Here is a 25,828-nt window from a genome sequence, read left to right on the forward strand (position 1 = left end):
GGTTAAATTCCCATATGGTGCAGGAGAAGAGTACAGGCTGTGAAAGGTTGAATTGTTATCGGAAATGGAGACGAGAAAACGCTCTTGGTTGTCTCATTTATGCTACAGCGTCAAGATAGCGGTTATATTGCGGTGAGACTCTGCTGCTGTGTCCTGTAGTAGTTTCGCTTGAACAGGTGAGAGAAAAACTGATCCAGGCCCCGAGCTCTCGTGTCTTGAAACTGAGGTACAATACTTATTTTGGCCATTATATATTGTTATAATAATAATAATAATGAAAATTACAATAAATAATAACAATAACAACAGCAACAATGATAACAGTGACTAATAACAATGATGATAAATACAGGTGCAGGCTGTTACTCTGTTAAGCTTTCCTTGCCTCAATATCTACCCTTACTTAATTACTTATGCTTATGGTAGTCCATCGTGTCCGATGATGACTTCCTCTTCTGGTTTATTGGTGAGTCCTACGACGACTGTCGAGTCCAATCCTTGACACGCACTTATTATATGCAGGTCATGTACTGTATAGTCTGGGTTTAGGGGCGGAAGCACAGCCACACTCTCAAACCTCCTTTGACGTTGTTCACAACATGGACGTGTTCATGAGTTGTTAAAGTGTTGTACTCCTTCATGACAGCGTGTCCTCCACAGGGGGCGATCAACGGAAAGGTTTTACAAGTTAGATGGATTCATGTTGTATTTCTTCTTGGCTTTCTTCATCTGGTCCTTGTAGAGTTTCTTTGGGCCACCAGCAAAACGTCGACCCTCATGCAGTTGGCTTTAGAACTTTCGTGGCGAGCACTCTTCGGGCATTCCTATGACGTTTCCGAGCCAGCGAAGTTGGTGTTGGATAACAGTTGTCTCTATTCTGCTACATCCTGTTCTCTTAAGAATCTGTGTGTGTGTGGCACACGGTCACACCAGGTGATCCCAAGAATGCGGTGAAGACATTTAATCTGGCATACTTCATGTGACGGCTATAAGTCGCCTATGCTTCACATCCATATAAAGTTGTTGATATACAGACTGCCTGATACAGTGGTTCACAGTTATCTTTGTTTGCGTAATTATTTTACTGTTTTGGAAGACTCAGTTTTCTCGGCCTACCAAAGGAGGCCAAAGTTTACTTTAATCTGTTGAATTTCCTCAACGATGTTAGAGTTATAAGAAAGGAAGCTTCCTAAATATTTATAGATTGGCACGATGACCCAAATCATTCTCACCAATACCGAAAACTGGTGACCCAGGTGGAGCGCCAGCATCCCGCTCGCACATAATTTTAGTCTTTTGAGTGTTGACAGAAACTTCCATTCTTCTATAGGCATTTACAACTACAGAGAGGGTAGTTTGCAGAGCCTCTGGTGTGTGGGCCACAAGGGCACAGTCATCAGCATATTGTAACTCAAGGATAAGTTCTGGTGTTACTCTTGCGGCAGCTTCAAGTCTTTTCAGGTTAAACAATTTGTCGTCCAGCCTAAAGTCTACTTTTACCCCATTATTAGCTTCAATTTCCTGGTGAAGTAGTGTTGTTATACATACAATGAAGATGTTAAAAAGTATTGGTGCAATTACACAGCCTTGTTTCGCCCCGATACAGACTCCGACAGGTTCTGATTCCTGACCCAGAGCTTAACTGTACACCTGTGGCTAGGTTTATGAACATGGTTTATTGTCTTTTTCACCTACGTATGTAATTAAGGTAGTCTGGAATTTCTTCCCTACCTGGTATTGTGTGAACGTATCTAGTTATGAATCTCAGTGCAATTCCTTGTGTCAACTCTCCGCGGTCACAACGAGTTTGAGGCTACACGCACAGAGAACAGCTTGACGAATTATCAGAGCAAAGGGTTAGAATACCATCCAGGTATAATGTGTCGTGACTGTTGGTTTTGTTTTCTTTCTTTCTCCTTTAACTCTTCCTCCTCATTTGTATATATAATTTTGTTTTTCTCTTCCAACTATTTCCTTTCTTCTCCGTTCTTTTTCTCCTCTTCCTTCTTCATTTTGTTCTATTTATCCCCTTTTCCTCTTCCTCCCCATATGCCTTCCTCTTCTTGTTTCTTATACCTCCCCGTCCTCCTCTTCCTCCTCCTTCTTCTCCTTTTCCTCCTCCTCCTCCTACCCCTTTCTTTCTTGTTTCTTATCCTCCCCTTCCTCCTCCTCCTCCTCCTTCTTCTCATCCTCTTCCTCTTACCTTTTCCCCTCTCCTCCTCCAAACCCCTTTCCTTCTTGTTTCTTATCCTCCCTTCCTCCTCTTCCTCCTCCTCCTTCTCATCCTCTTCCTCCTACCTTTTCCCTTCTCCTCTTCCCCCTCCTCCTCGACAACTTACCTCGTCCCCGGAGTAGTAGGTGGAGGTGATGTCCTGCCTGACCACGGAGTTGGGATCGACCTCGTCCTCGGGATAGACTATGTCCACGTCCGTCATGAGCGGCGAGGAGATCTGCTTGTAGAAGTCCTGCAACTGGTCGGCGGGGCGCTCCTTGTCGTCTATCGTCCTCGTGAAACCTTTGTTGTCTGCACTCACCTGCCGCAGTAACCTGGGGGAGGAGACGCTAAAGATGTAATAGGTGTGGGTGTAGGAGGTGTAGCAGGTGTGGGTGTAGGAGGTGTAGCAGGTGTGGGTGTAGGTGTAGCAGGTGTGGGTGTAGGTGTAGCAGGTGTGGGTGTAGGAGGTGTAGCAGATGTGGGTGTAGGTGTAGCAGGTGTGGGTGTAGGTGGTGTAGCAGGTGTGGGTGTAGGTGCAGCAGGTGTGGGTGTAGGTGTAGCAGGTGCGGGTGTAGGTGTAACAGGTGTGGGTGTAAGGGTTGTAGCAGGTGTGGGTGTAGGGGTTGCAGCAGGCTGGGGGGGGATGCCATTCACGCCATGAGAAAGATATTTCAGCAGCGTGATTGTGAGGCAGTCCTTCTGGTTTACGCTTCCAACGCATTCAACATCATCAACCGCAAAGCTACACTGCACAACATCAAGATCAAGTGTCCAAGCTTTACATGTATGTTGAAAACACCTATAGGAACCCATCAGACCTCTATATAACAAGCTTCAGGGCTCTAAGAGGAGACACCATCATACAGTCAACTGGGGGAACAACGTAGGGGGACCCTGTCGCCATGGCAATGTATGCACTAGGCTCATCCGTGCTCCAACACAATAAAATTTGAAACAACCAAGGTCAAGCAAGTGGCTTACGCTGATGACCTAACAGGAGCAGGAAAAGTGGAGGACATCAAAAAGTGGTGGGACCTGATAACATCAAGTGGTCCACAAATAGGGTATCATCCAAATGCCAGCAAGTTCTTCCTCATTGTGGAGCCAGAACACTATGAACGGGTATGTAGGTGTTCGGCGGAAGTGAGGTCAAAATAACAAAGGAGGGCCAAAGACACCTAGATGCGGTAATCGGCACGAAGGACATAAAGACCGAGTACATAAAGGGAAAGGTAAATGAGTGGGTGGAGGAAATCCAAACTGCATGATATTGTTAAAACAGAGCTACAGCGGCGTTTACGGCATTCACCCATGGAGTCAAGCATCGCTGGAATTACCTGATGCGCACTATCCCTGATATCGGATTCCTCCTCTACCCTCTGGAAGAAGCCATCAGCATCAATTTCATTCCAAAATTAGTGAACCACCTTCACTTAACCCCAGCAGAAAGGTCAATCCTTGCACTACCACCGAGACTGGAAGGAATGAGAATGAATAATCCAGTGGAGCTTGCCGCCACCGAACATCAGAACTCCGTCTATCTCACGGCAGCCCTCATTGAGCACATAATAGCTCAGAATGCAGCAGGTGAGGTGGATACCAGCGAATTAAACAAGATTCGACGGTCCATTGCGACAGATCGACAGCACACCTAAAGTAATAAACTGCAGCAACTGATACTGCAAGTGCCAGAGAACTTGAAAAAAGTAGCTATTGCACAGGAAGTGGGCGCCTCGAACTGGCTAACAACGTTACCGATAAGGGCAAAAGGCTTCAGCCTAAATAAACAAAAATTCACAGATGCCATTGCTCTAAGGTATGGTAGGCCAGTAGAAGATTTGCCCTCCCAATGCGTGTGTGGCTCATCCTACGGTATCGACCACACCATGGTGTGCAAGAAAGGCGGCTTTATATGAATGAGACATGACGAAGTAAGGGATCTCACAGCAAATAATTATGTTGAAGGAAATCTGCCATGATGTCAGGGTAGAACCGACCCTCCTTCCATTGGACGGTGAGAATTTCCACCACAGGACTATAAACACGTCCAATGAAGCCCGTGTGGACGTAAGCGCTCGAGGATTCTGGACGCAGGGACAGCGAGCCTTCTTTGGCATAAGGATTTTCGATCCCATGGCCGCATGTCACCGTAACCTAGCTCTCCATGCTGCACACAGGAGGACCGAGAATGACAAGAACAGGGCATATGGGGAGAGAGTTCTGAATGTTCATCAGGGAAGCTTCACTCCTCTGGTGTTCACAACTTCTGGTGGGATTGGACCAAGTGCACGATGTTTCTATGCCAGATTCGCGGAGGCGTTATCCGAACGGAAGCAGCAACCCAGAAGTTGCATTACAGCCTGGTTGAGATGTTCTCTCTGCATAAGTCTGCATTGCTCTGTCTCAGGGGAACGAGATCTTCGGCCCCAAAGCCGACAACGGTCGCAGATATTGACTATGAGGCAACAGTCACTGAATGCCGCATAGATCTTCGGCTCAACTAACTCAACACAGCTAGGGTAGCTACGTTTGTATTAGAATATTTAACTTTAAGGTCATAAAATGGCGGCGAAAGTGTAGCTATTGGGGGAGGCTGGAGGCCAATTGTTAAAATAGGTGTAGGTGTAGGGGTTGTAGCAGGTGTGGGTGCAGGTAGATGTAGCGGGTGTGCATATAGGGGTTGTAACAGGTGTAGGGGCTGTAGCAGGAGTAGGTGTAGGGGTTGTAATAGGTGTGGGTGTAAGGGTTGCAACAGGTGTAGCAGCGTGCAGGCTAACCTCTCATGACCTCTCCTACACGCACCTGAGGTCAGCGTCTTGGCCGAACGCGAGGGAGAAGATAGGCAGCTGGTGTATGTTGGCCTCCCGCACGTTCCTCCTCAAGCTCTCTGTCTTGGTCTCTCCCATGTTAGGCTTCCCGTCCGTCAAGAACACCACCTGCAAGATGGAGGCCAGGTGAGGTGCACACCAGGTGAGGTGCACACCAGGTGAGGTGCACACCAGGTGAGGTGCACACTAGGTGAGGGCCACACCAGGTGAGGTGCACACCAGGTGAGGTGCACACCAGATGACTTGCACAACAGGTGAGGTGCTCACCAGGTGAGTTGCACACTAGGTGAGGGCCACACCAGGTGAGTTGCACACCAGGTGAAGTACACACCAGGTGAGGTACACACCAGGTGAGTTGCGCACTAGGTGAAGTGCACGCCAGATGAGGTGCACACCGGACGAGGACTACACCAGGTGAGGTACACACCAGGTGAGGTGCACGCCAGATGAGGTGCACACCGAGTGAGGACTACACCAGGCGAAAGCCATACTAGGGGAGGGGTCACACCAAGTGAGTATAATTCAGATATAGGAATCTGGGTCACACAAGATCTCTCTCTCTCTCTCTATCATGATGATGATCATCATCATCATCATCATCATAATGATTATCATGATCATGTTTATCATTATTATTATTATTTCGCTGTCATATAGTTGTTGTTGTTGGTACATTAAACATGGTATCATAAGTCACTGAAATAATATTACGCTTATTTTTTCCATTATAATAATAACTTCGTCGTCGTATAAAAATAACCACACGGTCTGTACATGCAGCTAAGCCTCTTCTCGTTAGTCTTACCTTTCGAAACGTCCTCTTCACAATGGTTTGTTGTTAGGAAGAAAAAGAGACACACACACTTCATATTTTATTTTCGGGCGTACAGAGACTGTATACCGAAGTAAAAACTTAGTTCTTGGACGTTAATAAGGCAAAATAATAGGGACAGGTACACATCGAACTGGCTCAATTAAATTATCTTAAAACAAACAGATGAAACTGTTACGTTTCTTTAATCTAATTGGATCGGGAGATTACACCCATCCTAGTGTTCGTGTGGTGGCTGGGCTCTCGGTCAACCTTAATGAGAGGTAACAAAGGTAAACTGAACCTCATTAGGGTAATAGGAGATGTGAAGTGTTGTTATTTTGGTTATAATGTAAAAAAGAAGATAAGACTCGTGGGTGATGGAGAGAGTGTTGTGGTGTGTTGTGATGGATGGAGTGTGTTGTGATGGAGGGAGTGTGTTGTGATGGAGGGAGTGTTGTGGTGTGTTGTGATGGAGGGAGTGTGTTGTGATGGAGGGAGTGTGTTGTGATGGAGGGAGTGTGTTGTGATGGAGGGAGTGTGTTGTGATGGAGGGAGTGTGTTGTGATGGAGGGAGTGTGTTGTGATGGAGGGAGTGTATATTTTTTTACTTTTAAAATTACAAATAAATTCTAAGTGTGTGTGTGTGTGTAAATAATAATAATAATAATAATAATAATAATAATAATAATAATAATAATAATAATAATAATTAACGGTTTATTGAAAGAGCATAGCATCCGGAAGGCTGAAAATATACGGTTACATAATTGGGGAGTGGGTCTCTTGATTTACAAATAATATACAAGTAACATAAGTGATACAAATATGATATATGATAACTAGGTGGGGAGAAGCTCAAACTACAGGGCATTTCAACATAGTGACAGAGCAAAAAGTAAGATTTACTGGGAGTGAATACACTGGTTTATTACAAGTTATTGATAATTTTTACAATGGTTGGGACTGGGCTGTTCTTATAGCGATCAGTTCGTACTCGTATGGGCTGGATGCGGTTGTGGTGTCGAACAGCAGTTCTCGGGCGAGGGATCTCAGGTGGTAGTAGGAGCCGGTGTCGAGGTTGGTGCAGAAGCTTCTCACCAAATTTGCAGATGAGGTCGTGGTGATGGTCAGTGAGAGCCGAGAGGGTCAGTGTGTTGAGCGCTTCTTGATATGTGGAGTAGGAAGGGGAGAGAATAATCTTGCATGCCCTCTTTTGCACTTTTTCTAGGTGTTTATGTTGTGTGGCATTTAGGGAGGAAGACCAGGTAGGGGAGGCATAGGTGAGCTTGGGAAGTATGAATGTTGAGTAAACACTGAGGAGCTCGGGGGCAGGAACTCCGATGGACTTGAGTCGGCGGAGGAGGTGGAGACGGAAACTGGAGGATTTGACAACTTCACTGACGTGTGGTTTCCAATTTAGTTTGTTGTCTATGGTGATGCCGCAGAGCTTAGTGGAATCTACAACCTGGAGTGTGTTGGGACCTAAAGTAATGGAAGGGGGTGGGACAACGTCGGAGGAGAGGTTGATGTGCATAACCATGGTCTTGGTATGGTTGATGGTGACGTGGTTGTTGGTGGCCCAATTTTGGAGACTGTTCAATAAATCCTGAAGGGCGGTATAGTCGGGAGCAGAATTGTTGACGCTGATCCCAATGGTGGAGTCGTCGATATATTTCCAGCGAGCAGGGATTCTCTTGGGGCATCATTGATAAGCATAAGGAAGCATAGTGGTCCTATCTTGGTGCCTTGGGGGACGCCACAGGTGAGTGACTGAAAGGTGGAGACAGCCCCTCGGAAGCGTACAGCTTGGCGTCGGTCACTGAGGAAGTCTGTAAGCCATAGTATAAGACTTCTTCGAAACCCGAGGTCGATAGCCTTGTTGATGATTTAATTGTGGTCGACTAGGTCGAATGCTTTAGTAAAGTCAATGAAGATGACAGCTACAGACGTTTTTCGTTTCTCCAGATGGCGGTATATGTAGTCGAGAAAGCTGACAAGACAGTGAGTGGTGGAGGAAGTTTTCATATTACCAAATTGCTGAGAATCTACGGCTCCTGCAATATCAGCATAAGCACAGATTAAGCTGGGTATTGCGGTGATTGCAATGGGTCGTAGCTGATTTAAGGATTGTGGGCTGGTTGACTTGGGCACTGGTGATACATAAGAAGTCTTCCAATTAGCTGGGCATCTGGCTTGACTGAGAGAAGCATTGATGATGGAGCAGTGTGTGTGGACCAGTGTGTGGGTAGCAGTGTGTGATGGAGCAGTGTCTGTGTGTGTGTGTGTGTGTGTGTGTGTGTGTGTGTGTGTGTGTGTGTGTGTGTGTGTGTGTGTGTGTGTGTGTGTTCGCGTGTGTTTGTGTGTTTACCCTTAGTTACCCCAAGTTAGCCGTAAATTCTGGCTGGTGAACGAACTCGGTAACTTTTGTAAGTTGTAACACCAGATGATTTAGTCAGTGATGGTTTGTTGTCGTTGTTTTCTCAGTTGTCCTTTTTTTACAGTTTTCTGGTGTGTCGAGCGAAAAAGATATTAAGGAAGAACAATACAATAGTCAGTGCATTTCAACGAGATTTCGGTCGTACACCCTGAGGAATTAAAGACAATGTTGCCAACTCTTACTATCTAAAAGTCACCAAAAATTGCCAAAACTCAAAATGTCAACCTAGACTCGGTAAAATCTACCTTAGAATCGATGAGATTTAGTTTTATCATTCCGAAAATCACTCGTAACATTCACTAAAATTATCCCCGACAATTGTTGAAGGGATCCCAGAATTCACTACATATAGCGACTTCTCCGCTAACTTCGCGACACTTATCAACTGACTCAATCAGTCTTTGGGAAACTTTTTTTATCACAGGTGCCAGAACGACCTGGCATTGGGCCAACCTGATCAGGAACCCTCGACGAAGACCATCCGGTGTGAGTGTCCCTGCGGCAGGAGGGTGATCACTGGTTGGCTGAGAGGGTTCCAATCAACTTCTGAGATTCCGTTGGGTAACTTCAGCGATCCATTCTTTAATTTTAACTAGGGCCGATGTCTCTCGGAAACCCATTCGTTATATTGGTAAGGTCTTTCCGTCCCATTTTTAGGAAAATGAGTGGTAGGCCTACTTCTTTAGCTGAAGAGGCACCTTTTGGCCTCCTGGGAGGTCCTTCGTGAACTTGAGGTAGTCTACACGGGACCCACAACCACTAGACCTGCTACCTACCCTGACCTACCTTAACTTGTCATCAACTCCTCTAACTTTCCTCTTCCATAACCTAACTTGCTTAACCTATCCCGATCTATCCTTCCCCTAACTTTCCCTTTTGTAACCTAACCTAACCTAACCTACTGCATCCCTTACCCTAACCTAACCTAGCCTAACCTATATTTAACCTAATTAATCTATGACCATGTAAACTATTTCTAACCTAACCAAACCATCCCTACCTCTAACCTAATTTGCATCTAACCTAAACTAAACAGAAGGGACCTTTATGCTAGGGATGGGATACATCTGTCTAGGGCTGGGGTGACAACCTTGGCTGGCTCTCTCGAGAGGGCAGTTCAAAAGATGTTGAAGTCTTTAAACTGCTCGGGAAACATAAGAGCATGGGGGTGGAGGAGACTGCAGTGAGAGGGGGTAAACAAAGTGAAAGGTTACAGGGAAATAGTGCTAGGAATGATGACAAAACTAAATTAGCAGGGAGTTAAAACCTAAACGCTTCAAAGAGAGGATTCAGAACACGACTAACTTAAATGTCTATTATGCAAACAGTAGAAGTATGAGAAACAAAATGGATAAAATCAGGGCTTTGGTATGTACCGAAAAAATCGATATAATAGCATTCACCGAAACATGGATAAACTTAGACTCACGTGAGTTACCTGTCTAATACCAAATTGCATGTTACAAATTATTCCATACCGATAGGCAGATTAGGAAAGGAGGCGAAGTAGCAATCTATGTCAGGGATAATCTGAAGTGTGAAATAAATAAGGAAATAAAGATTGAGCGGAATACAGAAACAATTTGGATAGAACTAATCGATGGTAGGGAAAAGTTAATCACAGGAGTAATATATAGACCTCCTAATCTTGATAGAGTTAATGAGCGACTTATTTGGGATGAAATGCGCAGGGCTTCCATACAGAGCAAAGTTTGTATAGTAGGTGACTTTAACTTTAGCCAAATAGATTGGATCGACCTTACGGGTAACTCAGAGTCAGAGGATTTTCTTGAAACAATCCAGGACTCTTTCCTAAGACAACATATAACCTAACCCACCCGGGGTAATAATATACTCGATTTAGTTCTGTCAAACAGAGAAAACCTCATTAGTAATGTCGAGGTAGGGAACGAACTTGCTAACAGCAGTCACAAAGGAATAAGATTCCAATTAGAATTTCAGGGCAGCCGCAAGGAAAATTCCACTAAAGTCCCAGATTTCAGAAGGGCAAACTTTGATAGTTTGAAGAGGCAGCTGAGAGATAGTGATGGTTTTGTGTCTCGTAACAAGCTAAACTGGGAGAGAATGAAACACGTTCCACCGTCCCAAGATGCATTAGATATGATTAGAACAATACACAAAACGTGCATGTTTCCATGGAGGACATAATTATTTTGGGCAACATCCTTGAAAAGCAGCCAGCAGTTCAGTGTCCTTCAGACTGGGGCTGGACGAGAAACCCAGATGGACGGAAAGCAGTCTGGTTCACTCTCCCTCAAGCACAAAAAGTATGTTATGAATTGATGAAATTGTAGAAAGGTGCAAGGGGGACAGTGCAAGTGTACAACAATAAATATAAATTACACCTCTCTGTTCAAGTGGGGAAACTGCAAAATGTTTTATGTGACCTTCTCGCAGCTTTTAAAACCGGAACAGAATTTTGAGAATATGTTCGCAATTATAAATTGCCATGGGCTTGAAATTTTATAGGTACAGAACTGTTAAATGTCCTAGACTTCCTGCTGTACTTGGAAGCTGTAAGTATTAATTTTCTTTTCACAGAAATCTGTCATCAGCTGTGGTTGTCCAGTTTATATTTTCACTTACCCTATTTTACCAGTATACCTGTTTAGCTGCGGTGTGGGTGGTGTTGTGGGTGTTGGCACCAAGAACTGCCTGAAGGAGGGCCTCATTGATGTTGGTGCCTCCTAGTGCCTGGAGGCGGTGGATCCTGGACACTCCTCGCGCCACCTCCCGGGGTCGAGCACGGTACACCCCCAGCGAGGTCACCCGCGTCGAAAACACCAACACCTGTAGTAGAACGCCTCCATTAGAACACTAAAACCAGTACTGTACAAGAACACCAAAACCTGTAGTGCGATAACTGTAGGAGGACACCAGTAGCAGGACACCTGTAGCAGAGCACTTGAAGCAGAACACCGATAACCTGTAGCGGGACACCTGTAGCAGAGCACCTGTAGCAGGACAGCGACACCTGTAGCACCTGTAGCAGAACACTCATGCCTATACAGGGGGGAGCGAGGGAGGGACCATACAACGCATTAAAGGTGTGATGGAGAGACTTCTGCGCTAGGAGCAGGGTGTGGAGGGGCGCTTCTTTATCGTTTGATTTTCTGGTCGTCAACGCCTGGGTCATTACGGCCGGAAAGAAGGGCGTTGGTTACTTGGAGGGTGTCAAGGGATTTGGGTGTGGGTGGTAGAGGGGAGGTATGGAAGGGAGTGAGGGGTGGTGGGGAGAGGAGTGAGGGGTGGTTGGGAGAGGAGTGAGGGGTGGTGGGGAGAGGAGGGAGATGAGTGGGGGTGGTAGGAGAAGAGTGAGGGGAGGTATGGAGAGTGAAGGGTAGGGAGGGGAGAGGAGGGGGTGGGGAGAGGAGGAGGAGTGGTGGGGAGAGGAGGAGGAGTGGTGGGGATAGGGAGGAGGGGAGGTTGGAGGAGTGAGGGGTGGTTGGAGAGGAGTGAGGGGTGGTTGGGAGATGAGTGAGGGGTGGTAAGGGAGAGGAGAGGGCGGTTGGGAGATGAGTGGGGGAGGTATGGAGGAGAGGAGGGGAGGTATGGAGAGGAGTGAGGGGTGGTTGGGAGAGGGAGGGGGTGGTTTGGATAGGAGTGAGGGGTGGTTGGGAGAGGAGGAGGGGAGGTATGGAGAGGAGGAGGGAGGTATGGAGAGGAGAGGGGAGGTATGGAGAGGAGGAGGGGTGGTTGGGAGAGGGAGGGGTGGTTGGGATAGGAGTGAGGGGTGGTATGGAGAGGAGGAGGGGTGTGGGGAGAGGGAGGGGTGGTTGGGAGAGGAGTGAGGGGTGGTTGTAGGGAGGGAGGGGGAGGGTATGGAGAGTGAGGGGAAGGAGAGGGAGGAGGGAGGTATGGAGAGGAGGAGGGGGGTGGGATAGGAGGAGGTGGTGGGGAGAGGAGAGGGTGGTATGGAGAGGGTGAGGGGTGGTTGGGAGAGGTGAGGGTGGTTGGTGAGGGAGAGGAGGAGGGGTGGTGGGGAGAGGGTGGGGGTGGTGGGGAGAGGAGGAGGGGTGGTGGGGATAGGGTGAGGGGTGGTGGGGAAAGGAGTGAGGGGTGGTTGGGAGATGAGGAGGGGTGGTGGGGAGATGAGTGAGGGGAGGGAGGGGAGGGGGGGAGGGGTAATGGAGAGGAGTGAAGGGTGGTGGGGAGAGGAGTGAGGAGTGGTGTGGAGAGGAGTGAGGGGTGGTGGGGATAGGAGTAAGGGGTGGTAGGGAGAGGAGTGGGGGTGGTTGGGAGATGAGTGAGGGGAGGTATGGGGAGGTATGGAGAGGAGTGAAGGGTGGTGAGGAGGAGAATGAGGGGTGGTGGGGAGAGGAGTGAAGGGTGGCCCCCTCCCTTCCCACAGCCCCCGCCATCTCACAGCCCCATTCCCTTCCCACAGCCCCATCTCCTTCCCACAGCTCCATCTCCTTCCCATAGCCCTCTCCTTCCCACAGCCCCTCTCCTTCACCTCCTCCTACTCACCTCGAAGGAGTCCTCAGGAGGAAGTCCCCTCAGGATGGCCTCCATGGCTATCTTCAGCTGGTCCAGTTTGCCGAAGTCTTGCATGGATCCCGACACATCGAGGGCGAAGACGGTGTGTGTGGGCAGCTTGGGTAGCCCCTCGGGACAGAAGTAGTGGACGAAGAACCTCCCCAGCAGCTGCAGGAGACAGAGAGAGAGGAGGAGGTCACAGCCACAGCGCTGAGGGGTTGTGGATGGGGTGAGTGCACAAGGAATGGCGGTCAGAGGGCAGGGAGGTCACAAGACAAGACAGGGAGGTCACAGAACAGTTAGGTCACAGGGCAGGGAGGACACTGGGCAGGGAGGCCACAGGGCAGGGAGGTCACAGATCAGGGTCATCTGTCAAAGTATATGGTGGAGGATGCTGGTGGTCGTATCCTCATTACCACCATTATAAACCAGCATCACTACCACTACCACCATCATTTACCATCAATATAACAATACCATATTTATCATGTATCATCATCACTACTACTACTACTACCACCACCACCACTACTACCATCACTACCACTATTACTACCACCACCACCACCATTGTACTAACCTGTATCTCTCCCCCGTCGACTGTCCTGCCCACGTCATAACTAATAGACAGGGCATTTCCTTCTCCGTCCTTACTGTTGTTGGTGGTGTTGGTAATACTGCTTCTGCTGAGAGGGATGATGCTGGTGTCAACGGTGGTGTCAATACTGTTGTCACTGGAGTGGTTCATCCCTTGCCAGTACCTCACACGTACCTCGCCAATACCTAACACCTCCTCTTGTACTGGGGGTGGGGTTGTGATATATTGTAGCTGAATCTCTCTCCCCTCTCTCTCTCTCTCTCTCTCCCTCACCACCACTCTCACTCTAGACCACCACCTCACTCTAGACCACCACCTCACTCAGACCACCACCTCACCCTAGACCACCACCTCCTAGACCACCACCCTCACCCCACCACCCTCACCCTAGACCACACCCCTCACCTAGACCACCACCTCACCCTAGACCACCACCCCTCACCCTAGACCACCACCCTCACCCTAGACCACCACCCTCACCTACCATGACCGGAGTATCGATGGTCAGGTCGCTGTAGGAGGTTGAAGGAGTTAATTGGTTCACTTTCTTTAATGGTCACCTGTACATCCTGCCTCGCCTCCTCCTGGAAAAATAATAAAGAAACATCTCAGGTTCATCTCCCTCTCGTGTGTGTGTGTGTGTGTGTGTGTGTGTGTGTGTGTGTGTGTGTGTGTGTGTGTGATAAAGTGAGTGTAACTGTTTATTAGTAAGTAATGTTGTTTGTTTGTGTGTAATGTGTGATAGGAGGCAGAAAATTTACATCGACTTACACTGTGCGGTAGAAGGTAGAGGGTGTGGGTGTAGTGGCCGTCAATACGCTGTAGGAGCTGCTCGTAGGAGAGGTAGAAGGTGGCAGTGTCCAGAGGCTCAGTCCACGTGGAGGTTCTGAATCGTTGTGTTTGTTTTATCCTCGTCCTGTCAATAACACAAACCTGAGTAAAAGATTCTCACTGGCATTCACGTTTTTTATGTTAGTGCTGAAAAGTTTATCTCATAATGACGAGGAGGAACATGACGACAGGCAGACAGACAGACAGACAGACAGACAGGCGACGACGAGGAGGAACATGACGACAGGCAGACAGACAGACAGACAGACAGACAGACAGACGACGACGAGGAGGAACATGACGACAGACTGACAGACAGACTGACAGTGTTAATAGAAATGGTTATGAAAAGAAAGAAGTGTATTTATATGCGAATAATAAAGTGGTTGTATTTTAGTCAGTCTGTCTGTCTGTCTGTCTGTCATCCAGGCGTAACCTCCGAGGGGGATATGAGAGAGAGAGAGAGAGAGAGAGAGAATCGCCCCCAGACTCCATTATGTTCCCCATCTTTGTCAACTAATTAAATATAAAACAAAATACCTGAGATGACAACGCCCAACAACAAACGTTTCTAGAAATAGCTTGCGTGATCTGTTGTTTGTGTAGATGTTAAACTCATGTCTCGATATTTGAATAATGGTGAGGATGACCCAGGCAGCCCGGGACCAGTGATGGGGTGTGACGTCAGTGACCGTCAGCTGGGTCATGGTAAATATTAACATGTTACATCTCTCATTACTACAGCTTTATAGTGACACGCTGAAGCTGTGTTATTAGTCTGGTTGTCCGGGTGTTGATGGATTATTACGGTAATTTGTTATTTTTTATATAATGTGTTTGGCAGCCGCTGGGGCTTAAAACACACACACACACACACACCTGCGCGGGGTGTGAGGATCCTCACTGTGGGGTCGTCTACGCCCGTCTCGCTTCCGCTCCGTCACCTCAGTCGTGTAGTTCCTGCCACCCGTCTCTCTGTCGGGATAGACGAGTTATTCATTATATATTGCTCGGGGAAATCGTGAGAGGCATAAATCTACAGGGACACTATACATGGTTGTACATTGTGACATGATGCATTGTCTTCGACATTATACACTAGTCTGGTGAATAATGAATGAAACACACACACACGTACTTACTAACTTACTAACTAACTTACTTACTTAACTTACTTACTTACTTACTTCATGGAATGATTCAGTTCGTCTTGTACACACTCATTAGACTCTGAACCAGTACTCATGTTTGTGTACCATATACTAAGGTAAAGTTATTTATTATTATTATTATTATTATTATTATTATTATTATTATTATTATTATTATTATTATTATTATTATTATTACATCGCATCGGAATATATTATAATATATATTATATATTATTGTCAATATTAATTAAACCAAAAGTGCCCCAGAAAGTAGCTGGAAACTGGTTCACAAAGATCAGTGGTGGAGAAAGCCTAAAAGTACGGGTGGCCGGCTGCCTCCCAGCCTTTATATAATGATAATTGAGAAAGTAAACGGATTCCACTGACGGCAAAAAGACTAAAGAAGCTTCTGCGAGTCTTCAGGAAGGGATTAGGGATGGAATTTGTAAGTTAGAGACTTCAACAAGACGGTGAGGTCCAGGTAAGTATGCGGTCTCCTGCCTCCCTCCGTGTTTCTCTTACGTGAATTTTTATATGTATTGAGTTAAATTTTATTTTGTTATCACTTGAATTAGCTTGTAGTTTTTATATAAAGTGGCCACTTGAATTGATATGCCTTGGACTACTTGTAATAGAATTGCCCCAAAATTAAATCCTCGTTTGTTTACTGCACAAACATTCTGGGGAACACCTGGGTCAGGTCGGCCATTTTTTTTATTTACTTGCTATACAAGAGTTGTGTAGAATATATATATATATATATATATATATATATATATATATATATATATATATATATATATATATATATATATACAGTATATATATTATATATAATTTTTTTCATCATAAAGTAAAACAAAAACAATATCAAGAGTGAGAAACAATATATGTATATTGTGTTGCCAATGGTAAGATAAACAATTGAGACCCTACAATTGTGTGTAAATGAGGCAGAAAGTCAGATCAGCAACCTGGGACTTGGTCACAATTTTCGTGATGCCATATACAGTACAGTAATTTGCCGCTAAAAGTTTAATTGTTGTGTGCCAGATTGTCTTTCAATGACAAGGGAAATACTTTCTTTAAGTTTCTATCAACTACCAGTCGATGAAAATAGAAGAAAACTGGTTAGAAGACTTATTTGGATGGTGAGGCAGTTATTTAACCGTGGTCAACTGAATCGCCTCCAGTTAAGTATTCTTGTAAATTTGATGTGAGAATCTTGTGGCAGCTCTTGTTGTAGCTGTGTTGCACATTCATTAATATAATTTCTTCATTATTTAAACAAATATACGAACATTTGGAAACCTCTCATGATCTTAAATAACGACGAATAGATTATTATAAAAAAAATGAATTTGGAGTGTTTAATATTTATCCTGTCGGTGGTACAGCCGAAAATGGATCCACCAATCACAATCTCCATTACATACAACCTTGCTTCACCAAGTATTGCCAAGTAAAATTGCGAGTACGAGAGCCAGGGTGGGTTAATACCAGCACACCTCACTCACACATTAATACCAGCACACCTCACTCACATGTTAATACCAGCACACCTCACTCACATGTTAATACCAGCACACCTCACTCACACGTTAATACCAGCACACCTCATTCACACGTTAATACCAGCACACCTCACTCACATGTTAATACCAGCACACCTCCCCTACGCGTCAACACCAAGGAATATTTAAAACGCCCTCGGTTTCGAATATGCCAAGCGAGCCACTGAGCACAGGGTTACTCTTTGACTTCTTCAGAGCCAATCAGTGCAACACTGAGCGGCGTTAAGCCCGCCGCGAGAAATCGAGATATACTTAAATATTTTTTAAACTATTTTTTTGGGGGGTAATTAAAAAGTAGTTTAAGTGACAACGAGTTCGTCCTTCAGTGACAGTGTTAGTGAAGGTCGTGGGTGTACTAGAAAGATAAGTCATGACCCGTCTTTATGGCAAAACGACTATTGCAAAGTGGAAACCTAATATGGTGAGTGTATGCCAACAGTCGGGAGTCTAACACACTCGTCAATACCAACACACTTCACCCACGCGTCAACACCAACACACTTCAACCACGCGTCAACACCAACACACCTCACCCACGCGTCAACACCAACACACTTCACCCACACGTCAACACCAACACGCTTCACCCACGAGTCAACACCAGTGTTGGTGGTACCGCTTTTTACAGCATCCGCGGGAAACTGAAAGACAGGTGAGAACTGTCTTGCCGAAGGTGTGTGTCACTGGATGGTGGAGGGTGATAAGTGGTGCACACACGGTAATGTGAGTACGATCAGCGCCGAGTTTCCAGAGGGTTTCTTTTCACCTTGATATACCTTTTGGCTGACTAAGGGTTTTTAATACATTGATGTTTATATCCCCATCTGTAGGGTAAGAATTTACAGAATTATATACCCTTTCTACCTGCAAGGGTTTAGCAGTGATCATATAAGTTTTAAAAAGTTTGCCAGTATGCACACTCAGAAACCCTGCTCATGTTTTGTTTTATTTTTAGTGTATCAAGTAGACCAATAACATGACAGGAAATTGAAGTTTGTTAAACTGTTTATTAATAGTACCGTGAACTCGTTAATATAATGTGTAGGTTAAAGGATTACTTGTTTAATTATTCGATGATTACAATAATTTTATCTGAAATAGATTAATTGTCATAAAGCTAGTTGGACATTGAGGGGATTACTCTTAGTACCCCTGCTCCAGTGTGTGTGTGTGTTTCAGCCAGGGCTTTACCTGGACAGTGTGTCATGTCTATTAATACAACTTTTTTTTTTTAATGGGATTAGCTTACCCAGGCACAGGTCACTGACCCCACATCGGGGCTTGGGGGGCGAAAATTTAATAATAATTATAATAATAATAATCCATAATAAATCAAATTTATAAAAAAAACAAATAATAATAATAATAATAATAATAATAATAATAATACAAAAAAAAACAAGATCAAGAGTGAGAAACAATATCTGTGTTTTGGGTCAATAATAAGATATTTTTCTCTAAATCATATACAGAATATGCATTTTTATCTGAATCTGTTTTTTTTTGTTATACCCAGCTCGCTTGGGAGAACGGGGTGGGGAGGGGTGGTAGGTACAGTATATGCCAGTTGGCTGTGTTAGTTTTTCTCACGTATCTGTGTGTTTGCCTGGTATATCTCGAGGGGCTGGTTTGAACATTTCCGTATTCACACAGCGTACATAACACACACAATTATTAAATCCTGTCAAAATGCTAAGTTTTTTTTACCCCCCGGCTGGATGGAAGGTGAACGGCCAAACACTATGCTACATGCTGTCGTTACATAATAATATTAATAAAATATTTATCGACCTACCAACGTACCGTAACGTGTTAATGGTGACAGTACATTATTACATGTTTAACTATGGTACACTGTGTCACCTTCACACTTAACACACTCCTTTATACATTTATTTTCCTCCTTCATACACTTAACGGAAACACTAACATGGTGAGAGATGAGACGAAGGCGTCACTGGGCAGAATGACAGTGAGGGTGAGTTGCTCAGGACTTGGTCGAGGGTTCCTGAGGGTGGCGACGAAGGAGGTGACGGCGTATCGGTGCTCCACATTACTTCTCACTAACACCCTCTTCACAGCACCCCGCGTACCCTCACCCTAGGGAGGGGAAAGACACGTATGAATAAGAGTGACGGAGAGAGAAAATTGATCTGGGAAAGGTGAGAGAGAGAGAGAGATAGAGAGAAGAAAGATAAGTAAAATAAACTAATTCACACAGTATAATAAAGGAAAGGAGTGACGCAAAATGTAACTGGTTGATGAATATCTGAAATAAGAGACATTAGTGACACGTATTTCTGTATTTCTTAATGTACTGTACAACTCTGATATATTAATTATTGAGGTGAGAGACTCTGTGTGCTCATATAAAGGAATAACCTAAATGTTTACAATATCTAGGACGCGTATTGATATTATCTTGGTCAATTTTTAGTGTGTGTGTGTGTGTGTGTGATCAAGCGGTAGAACCTGCTTTCAGATAGGAACTCGACTATGAGCAGATAAACAACCCAACAATAAACAACCTTAGCTGGAGAAACCACGTACAAGCCATTCACAGTAAAGTCAATAAACAATGTGGTATCATGTATCACACTCGACAGTCACTCACTCTCTCAGCAATGAAAGAAATCTATTATGATCTTGTTTACCAACACCTGATACACTGTCACACACTATGGGAGGGGGACTCTGGCTCTTCAAAAACACAACCCCTGATTATTGCAGAAAAGAGAGTTTTGCGGACAATGACCTACTTGAAAAAACTGATCACACAAACGAACAATTTGCGAAATTGAAAATGTTAAAATTCGAGGATATTAACACCTACTGCCGTGTCCTATTTGTTTACAAATCTGTCAATCACTTGCTTGACAACAAATATTTCCATTTCCGGAATAATCAGAAATACAACTTAAGACACCCAGAGCTACTTAAACCACCTCCTCCCTGTGCTCCTCTCAGTCTCAGACCTCCATAAAATATCACGGTGTGAAGGTGTCGATATTTCCGCCTTGTTCTTTAATTTGAGTCCAACCATCCAGTACCTTGAGTAATTGTGTTAAGCAGGGTCATCCCGGCATAAAACCATGTTGGCAGTCCTTTACAAGGTTGTTTTGTACTAGATGTTCCACAAAAGCTTCTCTTGTGATGCTTTCTAGTACTTTACATACTATGCTGGTTAGGCTCACTGGTCTATAATCATTCGTGGAGTGACGATCGCCTTTCTTGAATATAGGACTCGCTTAAGTCATTTTCCAGTCATTGGGGACCTTTTGTTCATCTTGGCATTTACAGAACAGGATCTTAAGAGGCTCCACAAGCTCGTTGCACAAATCTCTTAGCACTCTGGGAGTCATCTTGTCAGGGCCGGGATTCTTATGCCCTCTTCTGAGAACACAATGTGAGTCAGCGCTGTGTCAAACCATCTTTCCTCGAACGCAGGAAGACTGTTCGCATCCTCTCTTGTGAACACCGAGGTAAGTGATTTGCTCAACGCCTCTGCCTTGTCCTGGTCAGAATCTGCGTAACTACCATCTTCAAACCTGAGGTCCGATATGCCTACTCGCGTTTTTAATTTCGACTTTGCGTAGCGGTAGAAAGCCTATGGGTTTGACTTGACTTCGTTTGCAATCTGCTTTTGAACCCTTTTCAGCCCTTCTACACTCTGACTTTGCTTGGTTCCTGGATCTGACATACATCCTCCTGTCCTGCTCATCATTTGTCCTAACCCACGTCTCGAAACCCTGAGTTTTCTTCTTAACTTTGTCAACCGCCACATGGTTCATGCGTAACGGTTTCCTTGTATTCTTGGATGCACTGGGTTTGGTCTTAGGTATATATTTATCGATCGTTAACTTTACTGGCTATGATATTCAGCGTAGTGTCAGCATTCTTAGACCTTAGTGAGTCAGGCCAGTGAATACCCCTAATCTCCTCCCTCATCCCGTCGTAATTTCCCTTGTAATATTTGAACCTTCGCCTGGTTTTGTCGTGAACCAAGTAACGGTTAAATCTGAAGGACAACGTTACGTGCTGACTGGTGCCTTCTCGTTATTTATGATGAGGTCCAGGCATATAAACAATGTACGTACATAGACAGTGCAGGCATACAATATACAAAGACAGTGTAGATATACAAACATTTTTTTTGCACCTACAGCCTGTGTTAGGTGAAGCGCAGAATCGTTTACAGCGCCCAACAGGGAAGCATGCTAAGTTCATGCTTGCCTTTATGTCTCATGAGTTAAGGGCGTAGAAGCCTGAAGGGTCAAGGGCGTAGAAACCTGAAGAGTCAATGGTTTTATGTCATCAAGTTATTGGAAGCTCCAACAACTTTCCCTGAATACGAATTCGCAACTTTCGATTTACAACAGGTACCTACATTACTGCCAGGTAAACAGGGACCAAGGGGGCTAGGAAGTATGTCCAAACAACTTTTCCACCGGCCCGGGAGTCGAACCCATATACAAACAATGCTAAACAGTATTCAATCCTGGATAACCCAAGGCGACCGGGAAAGCATATTTCCTCAGGAGGCCTCAATATATTTATCACCGTTTGAAAAGTTCATGGAGGTCGTCGTTTAGCACTGATGAAATGTCTTCTTGAATCGCTACCTTCACAAAAGTCTTCGTTAACCATTGTTCTCTTGTCTCGTTCGTAATGGGAGTGATAATGTAGAAGTTTACCATATAGAGTACAAATTCATTCTTACAGAAAACGAATAGTGTTATTCATCATAGAAAACGTTAAATCGTACTTAATTTTAAACATATACTCCAATACTTTTTATTCGTGTTGCCCTCATCTGAAGTTTATTTATTATATTAAATTATATTAAGTAAAGATTCATGCTGTATAAGCATACATATTTAAAAATTACGGAGGGTAGCGCATTAATTATTAATACTTACATCTAATGTGGTCCGCATTAACGAGTTACTTTTTTAATTAAATTATGGTTTCACCACTTACCAACTAATAGCCGTTCGGGTGGCTGGGCTGTTTGTACAGTATATAGACAGTGTAGATATACAGTGTAGGTACACAGTGTACATAGACAGTGCAGGTATAGTCACTGTATGCCTGTACTGTCTATGTAGACTGTATACCTGCACTATATACCTGTGTACATAGAGAGTGCAGATATGCAGTGCAGATATGCAGTGCAGGTATACAGTATGCATAGACAGTGCAGATATACAGTATACATAGACAGTACGGGTATACAGTGACATAAACAGTTCAAGTATACAGCATACATAGACAGTGCAGGTATGAAGTCACTGTATACCTGTACTGTATACTGTTTACTTTTATCCGCTTTACTTTTATCCTCTTTACCATTGATCGGCTCGTTATCCGCTTGTGCGATCGGTCACGTCTCTGTTACGCACTGTTGGCAAGTACTGGGCAGGCGCTGATCCCCGAATACGAGTATATCGGAACCTGCTCCAGTGTTGGTCAAGTCTGGCCTTGAATGAGTTCACACTCGGTGCCGTCTCAACGCTCTGCGGCAAATTGTTCCAAGAGTTCACAATTCTCACTCCGGAAAATTTTGCCCTGACAGTTTTCTGGACTTGCGGCTTCTTCAACCTTGAGCTGTGACTCTTTGTGAGGCGGACGTCCGCCAACTCCAGGTATGTACAGTCACTTTCAAGATTCTTTGAACACTGCTGGAGACAGCCGGCAACTCAAGGCCGTTTGTTTACTATAGTACGTAGTAAAAATTTTGAATGAATGTAAAAGTGGTCGGTGATTGGCTTCTTAGTTCCCTGTTGCTTAATTAACGGTTGGGCTTTGTTGTTTCGTATTATATTATACTACGTACTACAGTAAACAAACGACCTTGAGTTGCCAGCTGTCTCCAGCAGTGTTCAAAGAATCTTGAACGAGACTGTACATTCGACCGAAATTTTCATACACTTCGATTAGGTCGCCCCTCGCTCGTCTGTCGTATAAGCTAAGTAGTTGCAGGCGCTCCGATCTCTCAGGGTAACTGAGGTTCAGTAGACCAGGCACCAGTCTAGAGGCCATCCTTTGGACATTTTCAATCGACTGACAATCTCTAGAATACATCGGAGACCAGACGGGGTGACAATACTCCAGACGGGGACGCACCTCACTCTTGAAGATCGTGACGAGCGACGGACCATCCAGATATCTAAACGACCTTCTAGTTTCGTTGCCTGATTCACCTTCTCCCTCACAATGGCCCGAGAAGTTAAGCTCATTGTCGACATACACACCCAGGTCATTTTCACTTTCTGTCTCAATTAATGCATTTTCTTGACTGCTTTCCTTACTCGTGCCAGTGCCAATTTAGCCGGCAGGGTGGACCGAGTACCGTATGAAGGATCTTTTCAGCAAAAGACGACTCCAGGCAGGAACAAAGCTGTTGGCAGCTTCCATTACTGATCTTCAGTATGCAGACGACCTCATCCTTGTTGCTCACACTGAATGCGACGTACAGGAGATCCTGAACACGTATACGCAGATGCGTATGCACACTTCGGCCTTGAGGTGAATGTACGTAATACTCGGATTCGCTTTCAGCCTGCCCCTAGTTTAGCCACACCTCCATCATCCATCCAGCTTAACGTTACTACCCTCTCTGTTACCCCTTTTCGGGATCTCGGCTTCCACCTGTCGACCACCGTGTCTTCAGCTGTAGGGAGTTGAAATTATCTAGAAAGTTTCACATATATCGAGCAGTGGCCCTCCCCACCCTGCTATATGGCAGCGAGACATGGGTCACATACAGGAGGCACCTCAAGGCACTTGAAAACTTTGACCAACGTAGTCTACGTTCCATCCTCCGAGTTCGCTGAGAATACGAGAACAAATGCCAGTATTCTTGCTGATACCAACTGTAGAAGCATCAAGGATACCATTATCCATTAAAAACTACGCTGGACTGGCCATGTTACCCTTTTAAGGACGACAGTAGACTACCAAAGCAGCTGCTTTACAGTCACCTAACAAATAATAAACGTAACGCTGGCGGGCAACTGAAAAAGTGCCAAATCGACCCCCCTCACCTGGGAGACGATTACTCCACACCGTAACGCTTGGAGGAGCACCACACATGAAGGTGTCAATACTTTCGAGTTAGCCTGACTGCATAATATGGCAGAGAAGCGCCAAATCCGGAAAGACGCTGTCGCCGCCCCTCCCGCACGAGATGTAGCCCCCCACATGTGCAACATCTTTAGTCACCTCAGAACTCGCCAACCTAGGTGACGTCCTTAATAACTCATATCATTGTATTATAGCTGGATGATCGTCATACTCGATTCCGAGTAACATCAAAGTAGTAATAGTGGTGTGTGTGTGTGTGTGTGTGTGTGTGTGTGTGTGTGTTTGTGTGTGTGTGTGTAAAAGAAGCGGAAGTCGGTTACTTAAATCGCGGTAATGTTTGGACCTACAGTATATTCATACATTATATTTTAGTATTCGTTCATTTGAAAATAAATCTCTTTAATTTGATCATGTACTCGTTTAAAACTTGGGTAGTCAATTTTCATGACGCTGTATAGTGTATATGTTGGTTTAATTATCACTAAGTATACTACTATGACTACTTAGTACTGTTTTATGTAAACTGGCTTACCTGAGTCACGAGTAACACCTGCAGGAGTAGTATCAGCAGGAAGTCTTGCATTGTCCAGGTCACCTGTAAACAGAAGGAAAAAAGAAAAATTCGGTTAGTAATTAGACTTCTACAGGTGTTTATATGAGAGAGAAATAGTGTGAGGGGCATTAATTACTTTGTGTGGCTTAACCCTTTGATTATGATGGTTTAACCCTTTCAATACTATGAATTAACCCTTAGTATTGTGATTTAACCCTTTGAATACGATGATTAAACTTTTGAGCACGATGGTTTGACACGGAGTACCCTTTAATTACTACGGTTTAACGATTTAATTATGATTATTTAACCCTTGGAGTATGATTGTTTAGAACCTCTTAATATGATAATTTAACCCTTTGAGTATGATGGTTTAACCCTTTGATTACTGTTGCTTAACTTTTTGAATAAGATGACAACCCTTCGAATACGATTATAATCATCTGAATGCAATAATTTTACCTTTTTAAATACGATCACGTAACTCTTTGAGTATAATGAATTAACCTTAGGAATCCGTGACCCATCCTCTTGAGCGTGATCTCCATTCTCTTGAACATGATGGACATAAGAACATAAGAATGGAGGAAACTGCAGCGGGCCTATTGGCCCATACTGGGCAGCTTCCGTTTACACCCAACCCCTATCGCTTATACTGTATATCCATATGTTTGAAGCTATCCAGCATATTGGAGTTAATGATGATGTTTGATAACTTGTTCTACTCATCCACTACTCTTATTGAATCTAAACCAATGTTTACCATTTTCGCGCCTAAATTTAAATTTGTCTAATTTAAAACCATTGCTACGAGTTCGCTCCTGGTTGGATAGTTTGAGTACCTTTGTTATATCACCTTTGTTTAGCTCTGACTTCCATTTATACACCTCGGTCATATCGCCCCTCACTCTACGTCTCTCGAGGGAGTGCAAATTAAGATGCTTTGACCTGTCTCTTTACTCAAGGTTCCTTATGCCCGGGATTAATCTTGTTATTCTCCTCTGAATTCTTTCTAGGGATTCTACATCCATTCTGTAGTACGGTGACCAGAATTGAACTGCATAATCCAAGTGAGGTCTCACAAGCGCAAAACAATAAGACCCACACACCTGACAATAAGACTCTCTCACTTAGTTGATTGAATCCATAGTGATGGTAAATAATGGTGGGGGTGGTGGCGGGAGAGATGATGGAATGGTAGTCGTAATGGTGGTGATGGTAGCGGTTTCTCTCTCTCT

General features: G+C 44.6%; 1 protein-coding gene across 1 annotated transcript in view; it reads right to left on the reverse strand.

Annotated features, from left to right (window-relative positions):
• Positions 1-25,828, reverse strand: part of LOC121868844 (inter-alpha-trypsin inhibitor heavy chain H5-like) — a 72,150-nt gene that overhangs the window by 12,699 nt on the left and 33,623 nt on the right. The window contains exons 3-12 of the mRNA XM_042369827.1: positions 24,570-24,632; positions 18,882-19,051; positions 15,103-15,198; positions 14,164-14,308; positions 13,877-13,976; positions 13,375-13,595; positions 12,786-12,962; positions 10,920-11,105; positions 5,018-5,151; positions 2,340-2,547 (exon numbers count right to left, since the gene is read on the reverse strand). Coding sequence (XP_042225761.1) covers positions 2,340-2,547; positions 5,018-5,151; positions 10,920-11,105; positions 12,786-12,962; positions 13,375-13,595; positions 13,877-13,976; positions 14,164-14,308; positions 15,103-15,198; positions 18,882-19,051; positions 24,570-24,620 — 1,488 coding nt within the window. The 5' untranslated portion in view covers positions 24,621-24,632. The remainder of the gene's footprint in view (positions 1-2,339; positions 2,548-5,017; positions 5,152-10,919; positions 11,106-12,785; positions 12,963-13,374; positions 13,596-13,876; positions 13,977-14,163; positions 14,309-15,102; positions 15,199-18,881; positions 19,052-24,569; positions 24,633-25,828) is intronic.

The sequence above is a fragment of the Homarus americanus genome, unplaced genomic scaffold, assembly GCF_018991925.1.
Source record: "Homarus americanus isolate GMGI-L3 unplaced genomic scaffold, GMGI_Hamer_2.0 scaffold30535, whole genome shotgun sequence".
Taxonomy (NCBI): domain Eukaryota; kingdom Metazoa; phylum Arthropoda; class Malacostraca; order Decapoda; family Nephropidae; genus Homarus; species Homarus americanus.